General features: G+C 52.5%; 11 protein-coding genes across 11 annotated transcripts; 5 read left to right on the forward strand and 6 right to left on the reverse strand.

The window, feature by feature from the left end:
* Nucleotides 1-31: 31 nt before the first annotated feature.
* On the reverse strand, nt 32-583 carry PtrM4_062100 (uncharacterized protein; the record flags this gene model as incomplete). Its single annotated transcript, XM_066105577.1, has 2 exons — nt 32-431; nt 468-583. 2 exons carry the CDS (start codon nt 581-583, stop codon nt 32-34), a joined length of 516 nt encoding a protein of 171 aa, XP_065964204.1.
* Nucleotides 584-772: 189 nt separating this feature from the next.
* Nucleotides 773-1,141, reverse strand: PtrM4_062110 (uncharacterized protein; the record flags this gene model as incomplete). The annotated part of the gene is made up of 2 exons (XM_001932942.1): nt 773-977; nt 1,014-1,141. 2 exons carry the CDS (start codon nt 1,139-1,141, stop codon nt 773-775), a joined length of 333 nt encoding a protein of 110 aa, XP_001932977.1.
* A 1,238-nt stretch (nt 1,142-2,379) lies between these two features.
* On the forward strand, nt 2,380-3,882 carry PtrM4_062120 (ornithine cyclodeaminase, mu-crystallin protein; the record flags this gene model as incomplete). Its single annotated transcript, XM_001932943.1, has 1 exon — nt 2,380-3,882. One exon carries the CDS (start codon nt 2,380-2,382, stop codon nt 3,880-3,882), a length of 1,503 nt encoding a protein of 500 aa, XP_001932978.1.
* Nucleotides 3,883-4,210: 328 nt separating this feature from the next.
* Nucleotides 4,211-5,100, reverse strand: PtrM4_062130 (60S ribosomal protein eL8; the record flags this gene model as incomplete). Its single annotated transcript, XM_001932944.2, has 3 exons — nt 4,211-4,831; nt 4,882-4,974; nt 5,026-5,100. The coding sequence occupies 3 exons, from the start codon at nt 5,098-5,100 to the stop codon at nt 4,211-4,213; spliced, it is 789 nt and encodes a 262-aa protein (XP_001932979.1).
* A 1,025-nt stretch (nt 5,101-6,125) lies between these two features.
* PtrM4_062140 (GPI mannosyltransferase 2) lies at nt 6,126-6,968 on the forward strand (the record flags this gene model as incomplete). Its single annotated transcript, XM_001932945.2, has 2 exons — nt 6,126-6,475; nt 6,521-6,968. The coding sequence occupies 2 exons, from the start codon at nt 6,126-6,128 to the stop codon at nt 6,966-6,968; spliced, it is 798 nt and encodes a 265-aa protein (XP_001932980.2).
* A 1,444-nt stretch (nt 6,969-8,412) lies between these two features.
* PtrM4_062150 (uncharacterized protein) lies at nt 8,413-8,607 on the forward strand (the record flags this gene model as incomplete). Its single annotated transcript, XM_066105578.1, has 1 exon — nt 8,413-8,607. One exon carries the CDS (start codon nt 8,413-8,415, stop codon nt 8,605-8,607), a length of 195 nt encoding a protein of 64 aa, XP_065964205.1.
* Nucleotides 8,608-8,877: 270 nt separating this feature from the next.
* On the reverse strand, nt 8,878-10,036 carry PtrM4_062160 (Herpes-BLLF1 multi-domain protein; the record flags this gene model as incomplete). The annotated part of the gene is made up of 2 exons (XM_001932946.1): nt 8,878-8,895; nt 9,020-10,036. 2 exons carry the CDS (start codon nt 10,034-10,036, stop codon nt 8,878-8,880), a joined length of 1,035 nt encoding a protein of 344 aa, XP_001932981.1.
* A 52-nt stretch (nt 10,037-10,088) lies between these two features.
* On the forward strand, nt 10,089-10,622 carry PtrM4_062170 (uncharacterized protein; the record flags this gene model as incomplete). The annotated part of the gene is made up of 1 exon (XM_066105579.1): nt 10,089-10,622. The coding sequence occupies one exon, from the start codon at nt 10,089-10,091 to the stop codon at nt 10,620-10,622; it is 534 nt and encodes a 177-aa protein (XP_065964206.1).
* A 687-nt stretch (nt 10,623-11,309) lies between these two features.
* On the forward strand, nt 11,310-14,008 carry PtrM4_062180 (GTPase binding protein Rid1; the record flags this gene model as incomplete). Its single annotated transcript, XM_001932947.2, has 2 exons — nt 11,310-12,413; nt 12,461-14,008. The coding sequence occupies 2 exons, from the start codon at nt 11,310-11,312 to the stop codon at nt 14,006-14,008; spliced, it is 2,652 nt and encodes an 883-aa protein (XP_001932982.1).
* Nucleotides 14,009-14,942: 934 nt separating this feature from the next.
* Nucleotides 14,943-17,267, reverse strand: PtrM4_062190 (zf-UBP multi-domain protein; the record flags this gene model as incomplete). Its single annotated transcript, XM_001932948.2, has 2 exons — nt 14,943-14,950; nt 15,266-17,267. 2 exons carry the CDS (start codon nt 17,265-17,267, stop codon nt 14,943-14,945), a joined length of 2,010 nt encoding a protein of 669 aa, XP_001932983.2.
* A 580-nt stretch (nt 17,268-17,847) lies between these two features.
* On the reverse strand, nt 17,848-21,162 carry PtrM4_062200 (WD40 repeat protein; the record flags this gene model as incomplete). Its single annotated transcript, XM_001932949.2, has 3 exons — nt 17,848-17,979; nt 18,030-20,750; nt 20,839-21,162. 3 exons carry the CDS (start codon nt 21,160-21,162, stop codon nt 17,848-17,850), a joined length of 3,177 nt encoding a protein of 1,058 aa, XP_001932984.1.
* Between the last annotated feature and the right edge of the window lie 1,519 nt (nt 21,163-22,681).

Below are 22,681 nucleotides of genomic sequence, written 5' to 3' on the forward strand. Positions count from 1 at the left end.
TACATTGCAGTACTTTCGTTACAGCTCATGTCTACTCGTAAGGGCTAGGTGTACTGTACTCATTTTTCTGTTCCAGAAACTTGTTCCAATAGATAACGAACATGGGCCGACAAATGATGCTCAAAACATGACCTTTCTTCATCGGCTGTTCTGGATGATAACTGCCGTTCGAATGTGCGAACAGCGATATAACTTCCTCCCGACAATACTTAGCGAGTGCCTCCATGTGTAGTGGAAGAAGTGGTTTCCTATCCTTGCGCACAACAATCACACTCCCTACGTTATTCTGCCATGATTGCGGGCTCCAGCCCCAACCCAGCGACTCCTTACCAATATCAAGTTTGGCGCCGGGGTCACAGCACAGATGCAGAAACGTAGCGTCTTGGTTCTGACTAGGGCTCTTGTGTTCGAACATCGCATCGTCTTCGTCGCTGCTTCTGTTAGCCCACCTAGCATCCACCGCGCACCTTCGTGTCAAAATAGGCAAACCAATCCGCTCAGCAATATCTGAAGTATCATGGCTAGTAAAGACCGGGTCAGTGCTTGACACATTGATAGTCTCAAAGTGCGGTCTCTTATTCATCTTCACATCACCCACACAGTTTATCCTCAGGCCCTTGATACACTCACCACCGTCCGGATCCGGCGGCGCAATGTGTGTGTAGGAAAGAAAGTAATCAACCACATGTCTAAAGTCAGCCATGTCTAGGTCTTTCCAGGTAGGCGGGTCAAGACCAGGTCCCTCCCCCGCATACACTACAATATGTCCGCGTCATTCGTGGTACTCGCCTGGTTGCGTGCGTGTTATGGCTGCTACGGCTTCGTTTGGGCGCGAGCCGTCGTCCAGAAAGGTGTCGCGGTAGGCGATGAACAGGGTGTTTGCGAGGCGGGTTTCTGATCGCAGGTTGTACTGCATTGGGGTGTGTACTACGGCGTTGGCTTTGCCCATGATGGTGGTGATGGAGGGGGTCTGGTGACTGCCTTGTTAGTCATCTTCTGGGAGCCAGGTGAACTCTGGTTTGGCCTTGTCAGGGTCGAAGAGGACGGCTCGGTAGTGCTGGGGTGTTGGGCGGGCGGAAGTTGTGAAGGTGGGAATGAGGCGCAGAGGAGCTTGTGGGTGCTCCAGTCGGTTTTCTGGCATTTTTCGGAACAGTAGGAAGTGTTCTTACATCGTCCGCATCGGTTGGCGTCCTTGATCTTGCGGTTGCAGATTGTGCAGGATGGCTGCGAGGCTGAGGGGGTGGACATGGTAGATTGACGCGTGGAATTGGATTTGGAGGGGTCAGTTGCGTTGGGGCCCTTTAACTTTTCAGGTGAGAAGGGAGTCACTGTATTATTTATATAGCGAGTTGAATATTTGTGTGGGGTTTGTTGCTTGCTTCCCAGCATTTTGGGCTGTCACACCTGGACTCCCTGTGATGATTGCCATATTCCAAATGACCATGAGCAATATGGTGCCAGTGGGTTCTGGCTTTTTGTGGAAGTGTGTTGGAACTTGCGTCTATCGTACAGTCATCGCGAACGCTGGTTTGCGGCTCATCGTTGTGGGCATTTATCCTTAACATTTACAGTTCATTGCTATATATCCTATAATTAACCTAGACCCTATCTAACAACTAGACCTACTACTTACAATAACACTTAAATAACTTAGCACGACTCTATGGCTTATAAAGCGAACGCGCACACTACACCTTGCGTTTTGTTGCAGTATATGCAGTCAATCAAAGTGTGTCCGCGCGAGGCAGTCATCAGTGTATATATTGTGTTCTGTCTGTTGTTGTGCTGTCATGGCCACCTTATATGTAGCCATAATCAGGGTCTATTTACATGACGTATCTCTGATGCTGGTAAGGGGAGAAGGTGCTCATGGAGGAGAGGGAGGAGCGCCAGGACAACGCACGTGACATGCGCAATACCCTTGCCTCACAAACCGCAACACGTTTATCGTGGCTTGGCTCAATGGCGATGTAAAGATGTACGCTAGCCCTTTTGCGGATTGGTATCCTGTTGTTCTAGATGATAGTCATGCTTACACATCATACTCCATTGTCCAAACTTAGCCAGTCGGACAGAATCGCCCTGGCTTGAAAAGCTTGGTTCCGCGCGGCTTATACGGTTGCACCTGGGTGACATAAAATACTAGACAGTGTAGGTAAGCACCCAATAGACGTGTTTAGCGACTATAGTAGCATTTTTACACTAGTATGTCTAGTATTTTATGACACCCGGGTGGTTGCCCCTCCCCCACATTGGACGAGCTTGACCTGGACCCTGCCTGCCCTTGACATCATAGCCCAAATACGCTCACTCCCCGAAAAAAAGTCGCGTGTCACACTCGACACAAACAACTTTCTCTCTTCCAAGAGGACGGACAGAATGCCCGGTATGACATTGACAGTGCTCTCTCACCAAGACGTTCGTACACTATTGTTCCAACTTACCAAGCAAGATATCCTTGACTTGCAACAAAGTCTTGCGGATGCGTTGCATTGCTACTCCACAAACACCGAGGATGATGGCAATGATTGGGGTGGGAGTGTAGGAGTAGCTGGGATGAAGATGAAGAGAAAAGACGGAGGGGTAGTGTCTGTCACGCCTTCGAGTAGCGACGACAGATTCGGAGTCAAGATAACCAGTCTCTTGAATGAGAAAATGAAGCGTTTGGGGTCCTCAGATACAGACTTTGCAACTTCATCGCTGGAATCTCTTAGGCTTTCAAAAGACTCTTCGTCGTCAAACACCACCACGACCACCACTTCCGGGTCTCAGGCCTCCGCAGCATCAGCAAAAAGTAGCCTTACCCTGTTCTCGGAAACCGGTACTGCCCGCGCCTTTGTCAATACCATGGAAATAACCGCCTTCCGCACCGCCCTGGCAAGCACAATGCTCTTTAAGAAACGCGCAAACGTCCACGACGTCGTCGTCTTCGGGGCCGGCAGACAAGCCTACTGGCACATACGACTCGCGCTCCTCCTCCGAGGCGAAGACATCCACCACCTAAACATCATAAACCGCGATTTCGAGCACGTACACCACTTACTACAGGAACTGTACAATCCACACGAAGCACCCACGGCGTTCGTTGCGGACCCTTCACATGTACCTACGTATCGCCAGGCAGGAGAAGACCATAAAGAGCAACTTGCCCGTCCAAAGATACAAATCCTGACGCCCTCGCATAGCGAGTACACGCGTCTCTTGCATGCTACGCTCCGCTCTTCCAGCGTGATATTCCTCTGCACACAGAGCCCAGTGCCTCTCTTCCCTGCCGCGACCCTCACTAACCCTGAAGGCCGCAAAAAGGGTCGCTACATCGCTGCCATCGGCTCCCTGTCGCCAGAACACACTGAACTACACCCAGATATCCTGCGCCAAAACGTTGCACCCGAGCACGCACATCGCCACTTTCACAAGCACGCGCAACAGGGCGGTGCTGTTGTGGTGGATAGTCTGGATAACTGTCTCAGGGATGCTGGGGAGCTGGTACAGGCGCGCTTGGGACCGGAGCAAGTTGTTGAGCTGGGCGAGCTGGTTATGTTGAAGAGGGATGCGGAGAAGAGGCGGAGGGACTGCGTGGCGAGGAGTACGACGATGCATGATGAGGGTTTGGATGGCGGGGGTGTGGAGCTGGGTGAGTGTGAGTTCGAGACCAAGACGAAGAAGAAGAAGGGCTTGTTGGGGCTAGGCGGCGACAAGGGCAAGGAGAAGAAAGATCATGAGAGTAAGGATAAGGCGCATAAGAGTTTGATTGAGTGGCTGGTTAAGGGCAACGTCATCTATAAGAGCGTGGGTCTGGGGCTTATGGATGTTGTGGTGGGGAATGATCTGGTCAAATTGGCTGATGAGCGAGGCATTGGAACGAGGATCGAAAACTTTTAGTGTGAGTTGCCGAGACCATCACCGCAGCCTGAGAGTCTGGAGTACATGGCGGACTCCTGCGAGTGCAGCTGAGGTCCGCTGTTAGAGAAGCCCAGCATAGTTAGAACGTACCGATGAAGAAAAGTGGGGTTAGATCACATCAATCGTCACTCTAGGTGCAAATCATGCTCGATGGCGTGCGTTATCGTAATTGATTCCAGTCAATGCAGTCTTCAGCGACTGTTTTTAACCCTCCTAAACTCCGTTGGTATTGTGAACCGGCTACATGCAGAGATAAGAGACACGCCATAAAGTCATCACGAAACCTTCCAAGCTCCTCAAAACCTTCTTAGATCTTGATGGCACTCTCAATGGCCTTCCTGCGCTTCTCCATGCGGGCGTTGGCCTTGGCACCCATGATACCACCACCCCAGTGACGCGAAGCATCCTTGTGGTGTGACTCGAGGTAGCCGTCGTTGACAGCGGTGACAAGCTTCTGGAGCTCGTTCTTGTCCTCGGAGCGGACCTCGGTGAGAGCGAGGACAGCGGCGGTCTTCTGGTGGACGACCGTACCGAGACGGGCCTTGCCCTTAACGATGACATATGGGACACCCATCTTCCTGCAGAGGGCTGGAAGGTATACAACGAGCTCGATGGGGTCGACGTCGTTGGCGATGAGGACAAGTGCGGCCTTCTTGTTCTCGATGAGACCGACAACGTGGTTCAGACCGTACTTGGCAACGTAGGGCTTCTTGCTAACGTCCTCTTTCTTCTTGCCCTCAGCGACGGCGGTAGCCTCCTTGGTGAGACGCTCCTTCTTCTCGGCCTTGGTCTCGGGCCTGTACTTGTTGAGGATCTTGAAGGCCTGGGTGGCGAGGTTGCGGTCGGCGACGTGCTGGAACTGGGCAATCGCAGGGGGGACCTTCAATCGCATGTTGAGGATCTTCTTCTGGCGTTGAAGACGGACGTACTGTTCCGATGATTAGCAATTGCCGTATGGGCGTATTGAGAGTCACATACCGCCGGCCATCGGACCATACGGCCAACATTGCGCTGGGGCTGGATGTCCTGACCGATGCCATAGTTGCGGGGACGCTTCTCGATGAGAGGGTTCTGTTACTTGTTAGCGCTTGTTAATAGTAGTCAAAGTGGAATGGAGCAGACCTTTTGCTTCTTCGCAGCAGTCGACTTTGAAGTCGCCTGGGGGAAGGCAGCGGGCTTCTTTCCTTTGGGGGCCATTTTTTTCGAGGCTGTCATAGAGAACAGAAACCATTAGCAGTTGTTCCACTGTAGGTCTGAATCTCGTAAGAGTAAGATGGCATTTCTGCCGTTCTACACTCTAGCCATCTAGTATGCGACATGCTCACGAGGAGACATGCGATTGATATGCTACCGAGCATTCATGGCGTGGGTAGTGCGCTTACCGTGTGTTGGCGGCGGTCGACGAAGTTGAGGTTGGCGTTGGACTTGACAAAGTTCAAAATCGGGCGCAAAAGTCGCAATAATTGAAAACCACAGTAGCGAGTGGGCTGGGTCGGAACAACGTCTTCCCGACGCTAGTCGCTCACCCAATCGGAGCCTGGCACCTCACCCTCACCACTCTCGCACGACGGTCCTCGTTTCGACATGATGAAGTTGCCTGGGTTTTCTCGGAGTGGTGAGACCAAGCAGCTTGTTATCGTTTCCTGTATATGGAAAGCGTTGCTCCTCGTTCTTGCCGCCTTTTGTCCTGGCCCTGGATACGACACATCCGCTCTCGTTCTACTTGACTCAAGCCCCCAGCGGCACAGCAACTTCAATGCACTTACGCGTCATGAGCGTTTTGTTCTAAACCTGCTCCGGTGGGATGCTTTCTACTTTGTAAAATCCGCTGAGCGGGGTCACGTTCATGAGCAAGCGTGGGCCTTTAGTTGGGCGTACTCGCATCTCCTGAGACTAGCCGGTCAATGTGAGCGATGATCGCATGTTCTTTGGCTCCGCATTAACAGCAAGCAGTGACAGCTGGAAATGCGCAGCCTTCATTGCACTACTACGTTCTGGCCGGGATTGTCGCCTCTAACGTCTGCCACCTTCTCTCTGTACTAGTGCTGTATCGCCTTCTGACCTTGGTCCTGGAACCGCAGCGACGGCAAATCATCCCCTTCATTGCGGCTGTGTTGCATATTCTCACACCAGCATCTCTTTTCTTGTGCGCGCCATACGCGGAGGCCATGTTTTCCTTCCTCAATTTCACTGGCATGCTTTTCTACGCTCAATCTCGGACTATGGCTGAGACTGGCAAGTCTTCGTTTGGAGAAGATCTGTTGAAAATCAGTTCCGGTCTGTTCTTCGCTGTCGCTACGCTAATGAGGAGCAACGGGCTACTGAGCGGCACTATCTTCTTATACGACGTGGCGAGGTACCTCCCTCGTCTCATGTCTTTGCAGCTGAGTGTACATGACGTAAGGAGAGTTACCGTCACATGTGTGGCTGGAGCGTTAATAGCACTGGGATTCATCGGGCCGCAGTATCTTGCATATGTTGAGTTTTGTTACCGAGGTAGTGGCGCTGGGATCAGACCGTGGTGCGAGAAGAGTGTCCCAAGTATTTACACCTGGGTACAAAGCCATTACTGGTAAGCAATCAAGACAGAAGCTGTGGCTAGGCTGACTTCTCTTAGGAATGTGGGACTCTTTCGCTACTGGACTGTATCGAATTTGCCTCTGTTCATTCTAGCGGCACCGGTTATGTGGCTCTTGCTCGTCTCGAGTGCTACAATCCTTCGCAGCGCAGTTCAGAGCCCGTTGCATGGGCGTCTTGCACCTCAGGCCAGTGCAACGTCCAATCCCAGGAACGAAATTTCCACGATATGCAAGATGCCGGAATTGGCTTTGCCGCAATTACTGCTGGCTATCACGGCTGTTACCAGCTTTCACATACAGATCGTAAACCGGATCGCTTCCGGTTATCCGATGTGGTATCTGGTCATCGCTCAATGGCTGGTAGACTCACAGAGCACAGGCCGAACTGAGAAACCATCGCCAAAAGCGCAATGGATCATCCGTGGGTTTATTGTATACTCCCTGGTTCAGGGAATGCTTTATGCCAACTTTCTTCCACCTGCTTAATCTCAGGACTCGAAGTCGTTGCACGGAAACGTACTTAGTAATACATCGATCAATTCCCAAGAGATTCTATGACACGGTATGAGTGCCCACATATTGAGAAGAGCTTCTGGAGAAGACACCGATACAGTGCAAGACCACATGTCTACTTGCTCGCTAGGAACGAATCGACCTGATATATTATCCTCTAGGCTCTCATGCGCTCACAATAAACTAAACAAAGTGTTGACCTGGTGAAACAAGGAGAATCCTATGATGAGGCGACTCGAGTAGTGTGGCTACATGTGGCGGGGAGATCACATATGACGATGAGACGATGCCGAGCATGTCATCTTTCATACGGTTTATGCTGACAGGTAAGTCTCGGTAAACCAGCATGTTGCACAGCGGTGTCAGTATGGTCACACCCACGGATCAGTGGGGTAAAGCTTGTCGTGCATCCCGTGTAGCCGTTGCGCAATTCGTCCCGGAAGTCTGGTATGTCGGAATAGCCCTATTGACATCCTCCATTTCAGCCCTTTTCCTTCCTCGAAAAAGATAATGGGGCTCACACAGTAGTATGGCAACAACAAACCGTCGGTAATTAAGAGTATTGTAGTAAGACACCAAAGCCCCGTCACACTACACCCCACGCATCTCCGAAAGCGGTAGGCTATCGGAGAGTAAGACCGATCTCTTACACGAACTCTGGTGTTACGGTTAATGCTGAACGGCTAGTAGCAAGGCCAGCTCTATACCGGATACCCAACAGTCTCGCTGTCCCATTGCCTCCATCACATGGCTAAATTTTCACCCCAGAACGGGTAGTAGTGGCGATTAATGGTCATCAGTTAAAGCGATCGATCCGTATGTCTCAGCCCATCAAGAGAGTATGCCTGACAGTATCGTACCTGCATAAGCTGCCGGCGCCCACCACCTAGCTTCAGTTTAGTGGACTGTCTAGTCGATAGCAATACGATGACACGACATCATGCTGTGTTCGGACTATCTCGTTTCTAGCACATCTCTGCGCGACTAACATCATGGGTTGGAACGATTTGGAACTATGCGACATATTGGGCGGGGTGGACAATTACAGTGCCCAACGCTCTACCGTAATTTGCAAGAATTACAACTACTGAACTTCATGAGTTCTCGTAATCGTATCCATGGTCTGAGGAACACCAAAACACCACATTGCGACACCAAGCTAGAGACTAGTTTCTCGGCTAGAAGTTTTGCGCTGAGAAACTCAACCACCTTGGAGTCTCGCACAGGCGCCACTGGTGCCGGCGGATATCCCGCAACCAAGAGAGATGCCTGGAAGAAGCAGGAAATGGTTTCTCACCCAACATCCTGTTGCTAGTCTAAGGATGGCGGAAACGAGGTATAAAGTCCTCTCTGCTTCTCATAGTTAGATTGTCGTGCACATCAGCCCCAGAAGGCCAACATTCGTTCATACGCCAAGATGAAGCTCACCACTTTCGCTACCTTGCTCAATATATCCGTGGTCTCAGCAATCACTCTAAATGCCAGGCAGCAATGCTCCGAGGATGACTGCTATCGTTCGGTTTGGGGTGATGGCGGTCTTGCCCGTGTCGTCCGGGCTGCGCAGGACTGTGAAGACTACCTCACCACAAGTGTGATTTGGAACCCGATGTAAGTGACGCATGCTGGCGTTTTTGTACCGAAGATACAGGGGTCTGATAATTTGTCTTAGAATCACTCTCACGGTCCTCAAGAGAACTACCTTGACTACGACGACGCCATGCCCCCCCACTGTGGGACCCAGCACAACAAGCGCAGATATATTTTCCACTTTGGCAGGGGAGAATAGACTCGTGATTCGTCAAACTCTGCCGACCGACTGGTCTACGACAACTGAATATGGAGCACAACCCCGATACGCCACACAGGCCTGCGATTCTCAACGCTACTCTTCGGCTTGTTTCTGTGCAAATATCACTGCAGGTGACGTCACTTATCTTGGAACAGTGAGTCGTTCGTGCTTGGTTTGAAAGGATATTGAACTGATTATTGTAGACTGTGACAGCTACCGCAACGACTACGCTTACTACTATAAAGACGACGGGCACCTCGTGCCCTGTTGCCCTGCCATCCTCGTCGCTCAGTGGCTCGACATCAGCAAATACGGTCCAGTCTTCGCTAGCTAGTAGCGTATCTAGTGATATGGCTTCGAGCTCTAGTGGCACGGATAGCTCATTGTCAAACCCAGCTACATCTTTACCTAGCACAGAAATATCTTCTGCACCATCGGCTGAGCCTACAAGCGCTTCAATACCAGTCAGCTCGCCAAGTGGCCCATCTATGACTTCAGAAAGCTCTGCTGTAGTAATAAGCAGCTTACCAACTAGCTCGGAGGGCCCCGGCACGAGCAACACAATGAACTCTTCGTTGTCCATGACTGTGACAAGCTCTTCAGTAGATACAACGCCGTCAGCGAGTCCCACTAATGGCACATCTTCTGGTGTTTTCAATACCACAAATAGCGCTGTGCCCACGGCTCCAGTCAGCAGCACCTTTTCTGGGTGGCTGAACACGACGAGAAGCAGTGTGCCGACGACTCCGGCCAGCAGTACATTCTCCGGGTGGCTGAATATGACAAGCAGCAGCGTACCGACGGCTTCGGCCAGCGCTACATCTCCCGGGGGATTGAATACGACAAGCAACAGTGTGCCGACGACTCCAGCAAGTAGTACATTTTCTGGGTGGTTGAACACAACGAGCAGTAGTATGCCGTCAGCTTCAGCGAGCAGTGCATCTTCTGGGTTGAATTCGACGAACAGCAGCGTGCCGACGGCTTCAGCTACCGCTATATTTTCCGGATGGTTCAACACAACAAGCAGCAGTGCGCCGTCTGCAGTCAGTAGTACATTTTCTGGGGTGAATACGACGAACGGTAGTATGCCGACAATGACAGCCAACAGCACAGAAACTCCATCGGGATCTTTCAGTAGCAGTATTTCAGCGACACCAATTTGGAGTAACTCGTCGTCATCTAGTGTCGTAACTCCAACTTGCACCGGTTCAAGCGCTTTGGCTGGTTGTACGGCGACATCTTCAGCGAACATCACAATATCATCTTCGTCTGCCGTTAGCTCAGCAATCAATACTACATTAGCAATGACGTCGACTACAACCACGATTAGTCCGACATCCGGGCCGACCCTTTGCTTCGGCCCTGGTGTCGAACTTTGCAGCGACGGAAGTTGCCACGACACCAAGACAGACGTGCTCAACTGCGGTCGCTGCAACAACGTGTGCGCATTCGGAAAACAATGTATCAACGGTGTCTGCGCATCTCCAGCATGCGACTCACGCTGTGGCTTTGATCGTCAGTGCGGCTCCGGCAACGCTACGACAACGTGCATTTGCGCAACGACAGTCGAGGGCAACGGCGTCTGTTTTGACAAGAGCGCTTACTCTTGTGACAATTCCAGACTGGTGAGGTGTTCACATAGCGAATTTGGAGAAAAGGGGTGCCCGATTGGGTCGGTTTGTGTGAGCGATGTATGCAACTGTGGAGTTGAGCCCGCAATGGGAATGTGCGTTGCTACGACTGGGTGTGGAGACGAGGGAACGAATGCCATGGGCGCGCTGGTGAGGATTGGGGAGATGGAGAGACGTAGGAGGACTGTGAGGGAATTTGGACAGTAATTTCAAATGGTGGTAAAAGGCAATTAGTGAATTTGCAGGCATGGGGAGATGGGGGGTGGCCATATGACGGGTATTATGATTTTGATGTTTTGAGGATAGTCGGATTGCCCACTGCTTGTTGTGGTGTGGGCGTTTGTTAAACAGGCTTCACAACAAATATACATCCTTCGCTTCTACTTCCCTCTAGGCGGGCGTGCATTGTGAGTTATGCTGCACATGAGTCGCGAGGCACAGCAGTCACGAGGTCACGAGACTGGTGCATAACTATTACGAACGGCTGTTCGCCAGATGGTTGGTGATAGCACGGGGTCACGGTTAGAGTGGTCGAAGATTGGGCTTGATGAGCGGGCGCCCACGTCTCCTGATGGTCCACCCTGGGCTTGATATGACGGGGTGCAAGTGAGCTTGCATGAATTTGAGTGTCGATAGCGGTTAGCGGGCTGACGGTGGCATGCATTGGCGTTTGCTCCCTCGCACCCCACATTAGCGCGTCGTTGCTGGGACGATCGCCCGCAATGTTTATCCACCGACTCGGTAGTCGCAAGCCGACCGCGACCTGCCTCAACGCCTTCCACTAATATGCCCGCCGCCCCTCTGCTATAGACAAACAATCGTCGACAGCTTCTTCTTTCTGGCGAACTGCCTCAGTTCACGCTTCCCATCCCAGAGAACTAAAGGCGTCGCGCAATGGCGACTCCAGGCATGGCCCCGCCCGTCCAAGGGCATCGCCGCAACAGATCTGCCGTACTGAGGTCGATAATCACTTCATCCAGAGGCCACAGGCGCTCGCCCACCGATAGCGGTCCGCTGAGCAGCAACACAATTACCAGCCCGCCATATCTGGCTGCATCCGGCTTCCACGCTCCGCTGCTCCCCCCAGACCACCCGCATAGCCAATTGCGCGCTGCAAACCAGACCGAGAACACCACCACTAGCCCACCATCACCGCGCAAGTCGCAATCGAGTCCCCGGAAGAGCCTGAACAAGAAGACGCTCAGTGCCGTGTCGCTGCGTTCGCTGGCAAAGAGGGAAGATAAGCCCAGGGTTAACGACTCGTTCGATTCCAGACGATCAGAGGAGGAGGCGGTAGCCGAGAAGCCAAAGCGACCCAAGTCGTCCTCCAATCTGGCCACAATGTTTGGCAAGAGGAGGGACAAGTCGCCTGTCAAGGAATCGAGGGACAAGGAAAACACCACACCGCCCCGTTCTTCCCACGCACAAGCACCGCCGCGCACTCCCATCTGGGCCGAGTTCAGCTCGCAGCAGCAAGTCCCCACCCCAGCCACGAGTAAGATGTCCAACGAAGAGCGACGGAGCATCGAGGACGAGATTGCCCTGTACACTCCGCGCGACTACTCTCCCACTAAGCAGCGCAACTTCTTCGATTATGGCCTCCCTGCCCTGCGACCTTCTGCAAAAGAGCGGCCCAAGTCCATGGTTGTTCCTAAGACGATTTCCACGGCCTCACTGCTCGAAACATTTTCACGCAAGAAGAGCGGCGAGCGGGTCCCGCTTTCCGACACAAAGGGCAACGAGGGACGTGCCAGGGAAACATCCCCCTCCAAGAACAACCCCACCAGACCAGGATTCAGCCGAGCCAGTACAGATATTGGCACTAAGGAGTTCAGCATGGAGCCCATGGCGCCCCCTCCTGCTTCGCCGAAGAAGCAGAACAGAGTCATGGCTGCTGTCGCTGCTTTCAACGGCAAGGCCAAGCAGACAGATGGCACTCCGGCTCCTTACACCAAGCCCGATCCAAAGGTGGTGGACGCCGAGTTTGAGGAGGTTCTTGTAAGTCTACTTGTAATGTCAACATCATCACCTACTGACTATGTTAGGAATCCCGGAACATCCCCACACATCAGCGTGCTCAGATGCGAACCCTGAAGCTTGAAGTCAAGGCCGACTTTGTTCGCATGCACAAGCTCGACACGCCCCAAGTTCCTCGGCCCACATCCAAGCCCTCATCCATTGGCGAGAACACAAAGTCTACCACACAAAAGTCCATCAAGTCGCGACAAGGTTCGCCTGAAGGCGACGAGGATGAGGATGCACGAGCGGACAAGTCGGCCAACTCAACTAAGCGTGAGCGTCCAAGGAGCCGAACATTCACATTCAACCGAAATGATTCTCCCACAAAGAAGCAGAAGGGTGGCGAGCTGAACGACCGTAAGACGTCTTCTAAGCCAGTCCCTATCGTAAAGTCTCCTTCGATGAGGTCCATGCGATCCAACGCTTCCGACCGCTCAGTGTCCAACGGCAAAGCGGTCAAGGCTGACGAGTTCATTGCCTATTTGAAGAAGACCACGAAGCCGCAGGATGTCGAGGTTGGCAAGCTGCACAAGCTCCGCCTTTTGATCCGTAATGAGACTGTCGATTGGGTTGACAACTTCATCCAAGATGGAGGTATGACTGAGCTGGTCGCCCTTCTGCACCGCATCATGGAGATTGAGTGGCGCGAAGACCACGAAGACACCCTTCTTCACGAGCTGCTTCGGTGTCTCAAGGGACTTTGCACCACCGCTACCGCCCTCAAACAGCTCAAGGAGATTTCGCCGACTCTGTACCCAGCTCTGTTAGCTATGATCTTCGATGAGGAGCATAAAGGCCCGAGCGAGTTTACTACACGTGAGCTTGTCATCGAGATTATCTTTGCACACATCTCCATGGCGCCAGAGGGAGAACTTGAATCGCGTGCTTCTGAGCTGATGAAGTACCTCAAGGATCCGGTCAAGGACAAGGAGAGTTCGACGGTTCCCTTTATCCTTCAGATGCACCAGCCGCGCCCATACCAGGTTTGGTGCAAGGAGCTGTCTAACGTCACAAAGGAGGTCTTCTGGATCTTTATCCACCACCTCAACGTCATTCCGGTTCCGCCCAAACCAACACAGGGAGCATCGTACGCCAAGACGCACTTCCCCGGCCAACGAGCTATCGTGCCAGCAGCACCCTACGTCGGCGGTGTCGAGTGGGATGCCACAAACTATCTCGCTACCCACGTTGATCTCCTCAACGGTATCATGGCCTCATTGCCGACCCGCTCAGCCCGCAACGAATTCCGTCAGGAACTCAAGGTGTCAGGTTTCGAGAAGCTCATGGGCCATCTCCGCGCCTGCAATCCCAAGTACTACGGCGCCGTACACGACAGTGTCAAGGTGTGGATTGGCGCTGCGCTTGAGGATGACTGGGACGTCAAGACTGTCCGCATGGGCAGCAGTGACAAGGGCAGTGTGAGCCCAGCCAAGCAGAGCCCCAAAAAGAAGGTTGAGCCACCACCACAGCTTCAATCCCCACCTCAGATGGACATGGGCTTGGGCCTTGGACTAGGTTTCGACAGAGAGATTGCAATCGGCCAACTGGGCAAGGTGGATGACGACTGGATTTGAAGAGTCCTCGACGTTGCTCTTAGATCGAAGATATCCTTCCCATGTTGATTGTTGGATACAGTGATGCAAACGCTCTACCATTTTCACTTCTGGATACCACTCAGCATCACCACCAACCACCCATCTCCAGTACCACCAACACCAAAAAGAGGCCCCAAAAACAAAAAGCAAAACAACCTCATTCTCCCCATCCATTTGGCGTTGATCATTTTCCTTGGATCACGGGGGGTTACAAGGCACGGCAGAACAGAACAGGCACGGTTTCCGGCGTTTTTCCACAAATCCTCTCTCTCTCTCTTTCCATTCTCTCTTTCAACCCTCACTTCCATCAACTCATCAAAGCTTGCTTACATCAGTCTTTTCCTGGGGAAATTTTAACGCGTGCGTTGCCTTTTTTCCTGCTTTTATTGTTTTTTTGGCTTGCATGCATGAATCTCCCCATCTTCCATCTTATACGAACGACCTACTTTATTACACGCCCCCACCTTTTTTTTCTTCCTCTCTTCCCCTGCTTCACCCTCTTTGTTTCTCTTGCTGAAAGGAAGAAGATGAGGGTGTAAAGGGGAGAGAGAGAAAAAGGCATGACATGACTTGACGACCTGAGACGGCTGGTTTAATTTTGACCCCTTTCTTCACACTCCCCATGGGCTCCTTGAGAGTTTTGAGGGGAGAGAAAGACAAGGGGGTCAGATTAACTGGATTGAAGACATGACAGCACACGTGTAATATTTCTCTGTTTTTTTGCAGCATCTTTTCCCTGTTTCTTATTGGGTGTTTTCGAGGGAGAGATGCGGATGAGGAGAGTGTGTGATAGTAGGGTAGTTAGTGTAGAGAGCGAGAGAGTGTGTGTTTGTTTGTGTATAACTTGAGGTGTCGTCTTTTTTTTAGCTGGGAATAGTACAATCTTTATGAGATGCTTGTTTATTATCTTCAACTAGAAAACTATTCGTGTGAATATCGGTCATTATCATCGTCTCATTACATGGTGAAATTGCTGTTCTTCTATGGAAGGTGGGTATCTGATATTTTCTCTCTCATGACGCCGTTGAACCAAAGTCCCTAATAATGAAATGCTACCTTGAGCAAAGAATAACCCCTTCACTAAGCGAATACGGCATCCTGACTTATATGCCCGTCAAGCCTTCTTCTTCCCCTTCCTCCTCCCCCTCTTCGCACTCGCACTCTCCCCCACCTCCAGTGTTGCGCCCTCCACCTCCCCCTCTTCCATCTGCATAGCTTGAAGTTTCTCCTGGCCACTAATAAAGAAGCTCAAATCGCGATTCTGCTCTTCCAAATCCGCCTTCTGCGCCTCGACCAATTTGACCTTCGCCTCAGCCTCCTCAGCCTTCTTCTCGAGATGCTTGATACGTTCCATGAGGCTCTCATTAACAATCTGCTCTTCCTTGTACTGTTTTGTAAGTTTGCGGGCAAGGTCGGAAGCATTCTGGGCTTTTTGGGCGTTGCGGGCTGATTCCTTTGTGAGGGTTGCGATGGTGGCGGTTGCTTCTTGGTGTTGGGTGGAGAGGTGGTCTAGTTTTTGGGAGAGAGATGCGACGGAGCGGGTTGCTTCGTCGGCTGTAGAGGCGGCTTTTGCGGCCTTGTCGACGGCGCGTTCGAGTTGTTCTTCAAAGTATGTGCGTTGGGATTCGAGCTGCGAGGTTAGGAGGTAGGCGTATTCCATGCCCATGTTATCTAGCTTCTCGCGCGGGACTGTGTCGTTGGAGTAGCCTGTCATACCCGGCGCGGCGAAGGATTGGCTTGAGGCAGGCATGTCGACGAGCTTTCCATCTGTCTTGTTTTGTATCAGTCGGTGGACGTATCCGTCACCTGCGTAGTCCCAGACGTGCTGTGTTGCGACGTCCATGGCGTATGTGTGGCTTGTAGTTTCGTAATGTGCAAAAGCATGTGCCGAGTCGTAGCGGCCACATCCTATGTTGCCGCAGATCAGACAGATCCAGAGATTTTGCGTAGATCCACAGACACTGCACTCGTTGTCCGGACTTTCACCATCAGCGCCACGGTGCAGTGTAAAGGCGTCGTTTTGTGTATAGCGACAGACTGGGCAGCCTGAACCCCGCCACTTCTCGAGGCATGCGCAGTGGAAGACATGCTGACAGAGAATAGTGAGCAGGCCTGTTGTCTCATCCATACGCTCCAGACAGACGGGGCAGGTCGGCAGCTCCACGAGGGCAGCCGTGGGTGGAGCGGGCGGCTTTGTGGTAAGCGATGTAGCTATCGACGGGCCATCAACAGGCGAAGAGACACCAGTCGCTGGCGGAAGAGGGGCAGTCGGCTGCTTTGTAGGAGCGGGGGCGAAGGGGTCGTTCGTAAGGTCGGGGTATGAGGTAGGATCGCGATTCGAGTCGCCATTCTGGAAGTTGATAGACTTGACGAAAACAACGTGACAGTATTCTGGCTCCATACTGTTGAATGCTTTGCCGTCCCACGCCTTTCGCCATTCCCGTGCCTTCTTTGCCTCCCGAAACTTCATTAGCACCATGTACTTGTTAGCCCTGCTGGTTCTGATCAATCTAAAGTGCGACACCTCCTCCCTAGTCTGCTCGCCCATGAAGCCCAAGAAGTCGGACGGCGTCATGTATGATGGCACCGCGAGTATGCATAGTGTTGTGCAGTCCTCCTCATTGAACTCTTTGCTTGCTCCCTCGATGTCGTCGTATAGGCCTGGCGTCTCTTGTCCATCACGGTACAGATGCACCACGCCCCAGCCAACCTCTGTGTCTTTCGGGTCAGAGGGAATGAAGTTTCCCTTTGTCGCTAGACCTCCGGTATTGGGAGGCTGTGAAGGGTGTTTGAGGGACTTTGCGCGAGATTGAGCGAGGTCGGTGCCATGGCTCGGGTGCATGTCGATGCTGAGTATAGAGATGGTGTCGAAGCGCCAGTCTCTATGTGCAAAGCTCTGTGTACGTCTATGTCCAGGTCTCTTTGGTGGTTTGACGACGGGTACGGGACTGTCGTGCTGGTCTGAGAAGGATGGTCGCGTGCGGTGGCTGAATCGACGAGCTGGAGGCGGCCGTTCGCGTGAGGTGGTGGCTTGACTGGTCTCACTCCCCGAGGCTATGGGTTTGAGAAAGCTGCTGTATGTTCGTGCTGCTGGAGGATAAGAGCCCCACGAAGCTCTGCGATGGACCGGGAGCTCAGAGGCGAAGATGTTAGTATGCGGCGGCGGGGTGAAGGTCTTGTCGGGCGACGAGCGCGAGGGGTAAAGCTCCAAGGTAACGTGGAAGAAGTATGCCGGCATTAGAGGTTGCTCAACGGGACCTGCATGCCCACGACTAATAAAAGTTGTGTGCGATATTATAAAAAGCAAACATGGGCGGGGAGCTGTTTGCAACGGGAGCTTTAGTTGGAGCCGCGGCAGTGGGGCAGCAGCGCGTCATTCCGCTTTCACTTGGACGGACATGACATCGTCTTTACTACCAGTTTAGGATTTCTGATTTAGTGAAAAACGTGCATCAACAATTCACAAGCATCATAAAGGAATATGCTCTGAAGAATCTAATTCTTCATGCTGGTAGTCATCCGTAGATGCTCCGCCCTAATGCAGCCCTCAATTATAGAAAACGCCCTAGCTATGCAGCAATACTAAAATCCCTATCCTGACGTACACGCCCTTTCTTACACCTTGGAACCGACCTACACCTAGTCGAAACCTCCTAGAAAATAACATTTGCTGGTCGTGTCGTGAAGTCATTCGCCGAAATGCGCAATGGGTATCGCTTGTGAACATGTCGAAAACATTTGCGCCAGTCCCGAAAGAGATGCTGGTTGTATTCGTGTATCCTCGCCCTTTTCCATCCCAAGTGACCAGCATGGTGGGCTTAAATATGGGTTTCTTCCACTGGATCGAGTTCAGGCACATCGTCGATTTCATGGCCCCTAGAGTTTACGACGATACGTCGTCCTCGCTGATCGGCGGGTATCCCGTCGCGTGAAGCACCAAAGTCAAGAACCTGGCCAACTGTTAGCTAACATTCTCAAATCATTATTGGCATGTGCCTACCTCGATGTATGTCATGCTGTGTCGCTGAACGGCAGCGACACAGCGACGTTCGTTAAACTTGACCTGCCACACACCGCTCAAGTCGGTCAACAAGTCTTTGACAAACTCGCCTGTTTTCACATTCCACATCTTGAGCGTCCGGTCCGAGCCAGAAATCACCTTCTGGCCGTCATGCTGAAAGCAGGTAATGGCCCCCGTATGGGCACATAATCTGCTCTTGCATTGCCCATTCTCCGGGTCCCAGATGCGTAGTGTTGAGTCAGCCGCTGCCGACACGAGGCGTCCGTGGCTCAAATCAAGGAGGCCAACGAGCGAAGTATGGCCCTCAAGTGTGAACAAACAAGCACCAGTTTCCAGAGACCAGACTTTGACCATGTTGTCCATCGAACCACTGATGCAGCGGTTACGCCCATGGTCGAGAACCACACTATACACCTTCTGAGAATGGCCCTGAAGGCGTTGCAGAACCTCACCAGTCGAGATTTTCCACACGCGAACTGTGCAGTCGTAGCTGCCACTGACAAGAGTGTCGCCATGCGCAGCAATGGCACGCACTGAATGATGATGGCCGGTTAGAGCGCGTATAAAGTACGGGTTGTCATGATCGTTGGATGACGCTCCCATCTGCATGACACTTCGATCGCCTAGCTTGGGAAGCTTCCATACACGAAGGGTAGAGTCTCGTGAGCCAGTAATGATAAGCTCCTCTTTCGGCATCATGATTGGTTGACCGTCTAGAGTCTCGCCAATTTGCGTCGGCTTGAGGATCACTAAGCATCGAACCGTGGATGTATGTCCCTGGAAGACTTGAGTGCATCTTCCCTTTTCGATATCCCATACTCTCACTGAGCGATCTGTGGAGCCAGATACCAGTGTATTTCCTTCATATTGGAGCGCCCAGACACCACCTTCGTGACCTTCAAGACGGTTGCGTAGTGCTCCGGTCTTGGTGTCGTAGACATTTATGTTGGTGTCATCACTGCCAGTCAATATTTTGTCTGTATCAAACTGAAGACAAGTCACAACATGGCGCTGGTGCGCGCGAAAGGCGATATGCTTTGGTTTGGTGTCGCCTGCCATCCAGCTCTTGCGAATAAGATGGTGTCTTTGATATAGCGACTTGAAAAGATGCATGGCGCGTAAGCCAGGCAAGCCCACATTAGGATCGGAAATGGCAGCTTCTGCACGCCTGGCAAAGGCATGGGGTCCCTCCTGAGATTCGGCAGCCCGCGGGTGGATTGCGAGCAACGCCTTTGTAGGAGGACGGCTTTTACGTTGCTTCTTGCCCCCATTGCTACTGTGTTTATTCGTAGCCTTCCTCTTGAGGCGCGTCGCAGAAGATCGGGTCACTGCACCCTCCTGGTCTTGTAGACTGTTGGACAAGCTAGAACTGGCAAAGCCTGGTAATGATTCGTTGTCTGATCTTGAAGTGATGGATTGTTCTCTGAGGTCGCGCTCGTAGCTGTCTGGGGAATGAGGGTATTGCCATCCCCAGCCCTCTTGTACAGCACGCTCCAACTCGCCCTGCGGCAACTTGTACCCATCTGCGTCGAGCAGATCCTTCCAAGCAGTCTCATGGGTATCAGTAAGCTTCCTCCAGTACTTTGAAACCTGAGCGGCGCTGCACATGCTCTTGACATCCAGGTAACCGATAATCTCTAGACTCAACTCGGTAGGTAGGGAAGCGATGAAGTCGCGCTTGAGGGCAGGGTTCACTACATCGGCAACGAAATGTAGGGTGGGTTTCTTGCACCTCCTAAGCATCTGGTACAGAACATATGACTTCATCTGTTCCGGCAAAGCATCGAACGAGTTCAGCATATTTGGTATATCCATGACGGAAGGGGTAGGCAGCTGTGCATTAGAGCTGCCTGTATTTTCACCAAAGAGAGCAAAGTCTCCCATACGTGAGCTGCCGGCGTTGCTTTGTGAGAGGTCAAGTCCTGAAACATCGTTGACATCGTAGTCCAATTCCGTGCCGGAGAAGGATGCTCCACCGGTGGTCTGTTGGGCAAGGTTGGCAGCAGCGGTAATGGGCGACAGACTGGGGCTTGGTAAGCTGGCATCTTGTACGGAAGTTGTGTCAAGAGGGGTCAGTCGTGAGGAAGAGAAGGAGCTGTCGTCGGCGAAAGGGCCGACTGGCTCCAGGTCAGACTCGGCAATCGGAGGAGTGGCAGCCACGCCCGGGCCATCGAGAACGCTGGTGGGGAATGATGGCTCAGGCGATGCCTCTCGGTGGTTGGAATTGCTGGGCCCAGAATGGGCAGGGCCGGCGAACGACTGCTGGAGCTGCCATTGTTGCGCTGCAGCTCTGAACTTGGTGTTCTGTAGGTGGGGTATCCTTGGCTTCGGCATTTTGGACGAGCCCAATCCCCCCATATCGGTGTCGGGAGTGGCTAGAGTAAGATGCTCCTTGTCGTCTGGTGTAGAGTGGGAGCCCATGCGTGTGGCGTCTTCACCCATGTCCTGATCGAGTCTCGGCTTCTTGGTGTGACGGTGAATGCCAGCCAGCTCAGCAGCCTTTTTTATAGATGGAGGCGGCGGCGATTCATCAGCATTATCTCGTTTTCGGCGACCGGAGACGGAACGAAGGTTTTGATGTGCGTGTATCTTGGGACGCGTCGTGCGGCTAGGTGATGCGAAGACCGGGGGTCCGTTAAAGGACTCGACCTTTTTAAGTGTGCCGTTGGCAGATTGTAGATTCTGATGAAGTGATCTCTGCTGTGGGGGAAAGAGTCAGTTGATTGCATGACAAATGGGTAGCTGTAGCCCGGCTACAGGCATGTCCCTGATGTGATGTAATTCTTACCTCTCGCACCTTTTCTGATGCCGCATTTGCTTCTTCAAAGCAAGCCAGTTCGCCTCCGGACTCAAAGTAGAACTTGCGTATTGATTCTGGTGCTTTTACATGGGCCAGCGGGTAGTCCTTGGGGTCGCGTTCGCTAAGGCTTCCGGGGGCGTTTACACATAGTGGTGGAAAAGTGGTGGTGGTGGTGTACGTTGTCGTTACGACGGTAGTCTTGGTTGCTGGAGCGAACGAGAACTGTCCCATGGTGGCATATGGATCTGTGGCTTCGCTATGTACCGTCTTGGAGACGCGGTCAGCGCTGGGGCCGGGGGCGTTGGAGGCCATGTTGCACAAGCGTGAGGGTGAGCTGTGGGGTCACAGGCCAGTGTGAATTTTTGTTTTCGGTAAAGATGTCGATCTAGACACGTGTGTGCGGCGCGGCTGGTGGGCAGAGTGGCTCGTCGTAGCGTCCGGGGCAATGATGGGGACCTGGGGCCTCGGAACCAAGGCGCGAGCTTGGCAGAGCAGGAGCGGGAACGAGTAAAAAAACACGTTAACCTTCTAGCAGTGGTGCATGTCGCCAGAAGGAGACCAGGGCTCGAAGCAGCTCGAGGTGGGCGGCGGTAGCGGAGCCTGGCTGCTTGCTCTCCGACGTGTCGCCGCTGACGGAGAGGCGAGAGGTCCGGTCGGGTGTCGAAACACGACGTGGTTCCAGTATAGCGGCGGAGAGACAGCACGTGTCAAGCAGTGAGTCTTGGGAAGCGAGAGAGGAAGACGGTGTATATGGTGAGGTGTTGGGTGTGGTATGAGCAGTAGTGGGGTTTACGGAGAGTGGTAGACGAACGAAGGCACTGAGCACCACGCCTGCAGGTGGGCCGCCGAGCTTGGCTCGCTCGAATCCCTACTACCCGCCATGTCAATTTCTTGCCGCACCACACCAGTTCACCAAACATTCACCTAACATGCCGTTGCGAACGGCTTTAAATTCAAAGCAATGCCCATCTGGTCCCACCGAAGCCTGTTTCACTGCCCATTTGACTTTTGATTTACAGACTTCGAGAAGCAGCAGTGACAGTCTCCAGAGGTCTGATCCCAACTGCACGTGCTATGTCATGTGCACCTGGATGACCTCAGATACTTGACACACTACTAGTATACAAAAATCTTTGTAGGCGCCAGATATATCTATTGGGTATAGAATAGAGGGTTTTGCCCACACAGTGCTATGTCAGTGTCCAACTTTTGCGGGCGGTGCGGGCGGTACGTTAGCACGGCCTCACTCGGCTGCAGCCTCGTCACTTTGATTCGCACGTCACGGCCTTTTCATCACCTTTTTTTCGCCCGTGGCAAAAATACAACAGCAAGTCAAGCGCCGCCCTTGGCTCGTTCTTTGTCTGCCCAGCTGAGGGACGCCCCGACAGTCAAGACGCGCTTCCCCCCGGCTGCCTTGGCAATATATGTCGCATATTCTCAGCAACGTCGCAGGTAAGCAGGAAACGCGGCTTGGGCGTTCGATGACAGATGTCGACACACGTAAACCCTCGGATCCTGTAATTGTAATCTCATCCGTCAAGTACCGTCAAGCACTTTTAGCTCTTCATCCACGCGCATGAAAAACAGAAACGGTCAAAGTAATTGTTCCATGTTCCATCTGATTACGGCATCCGTCATGACGCGCAGAACCCACTTCTGCATGTGCGTGTCCGCGACTTCCTCTCAGCTGACCTTCCTTGGCACGCGATCATTACCAGTCCATCACAATATCCACGAATACTACACCACAAACCTGGGCAGCAGCTTCTCTGGAAATTAAACTTTTATCCGCTTTTGCCATGTGTATCGACTATTGTCTCGTTGCTCAAGC

This window comes from Pyrenophora tritici-repentis, chromosome 2 (genome assembly GCF_003171515.1).
Source record: "Pyrenophora tritici-repentis strain M4 chromosome 2, whole genome shotgun sequence".
In the NCBI taxonomy this organism is placed as follows: Eukaryota; Fungi; Ascomycota; class Dothideomycetes; order Pleosporales; family Pleosporaceae; genus Pyrenophora; species Pyrenophora tritici-repentis.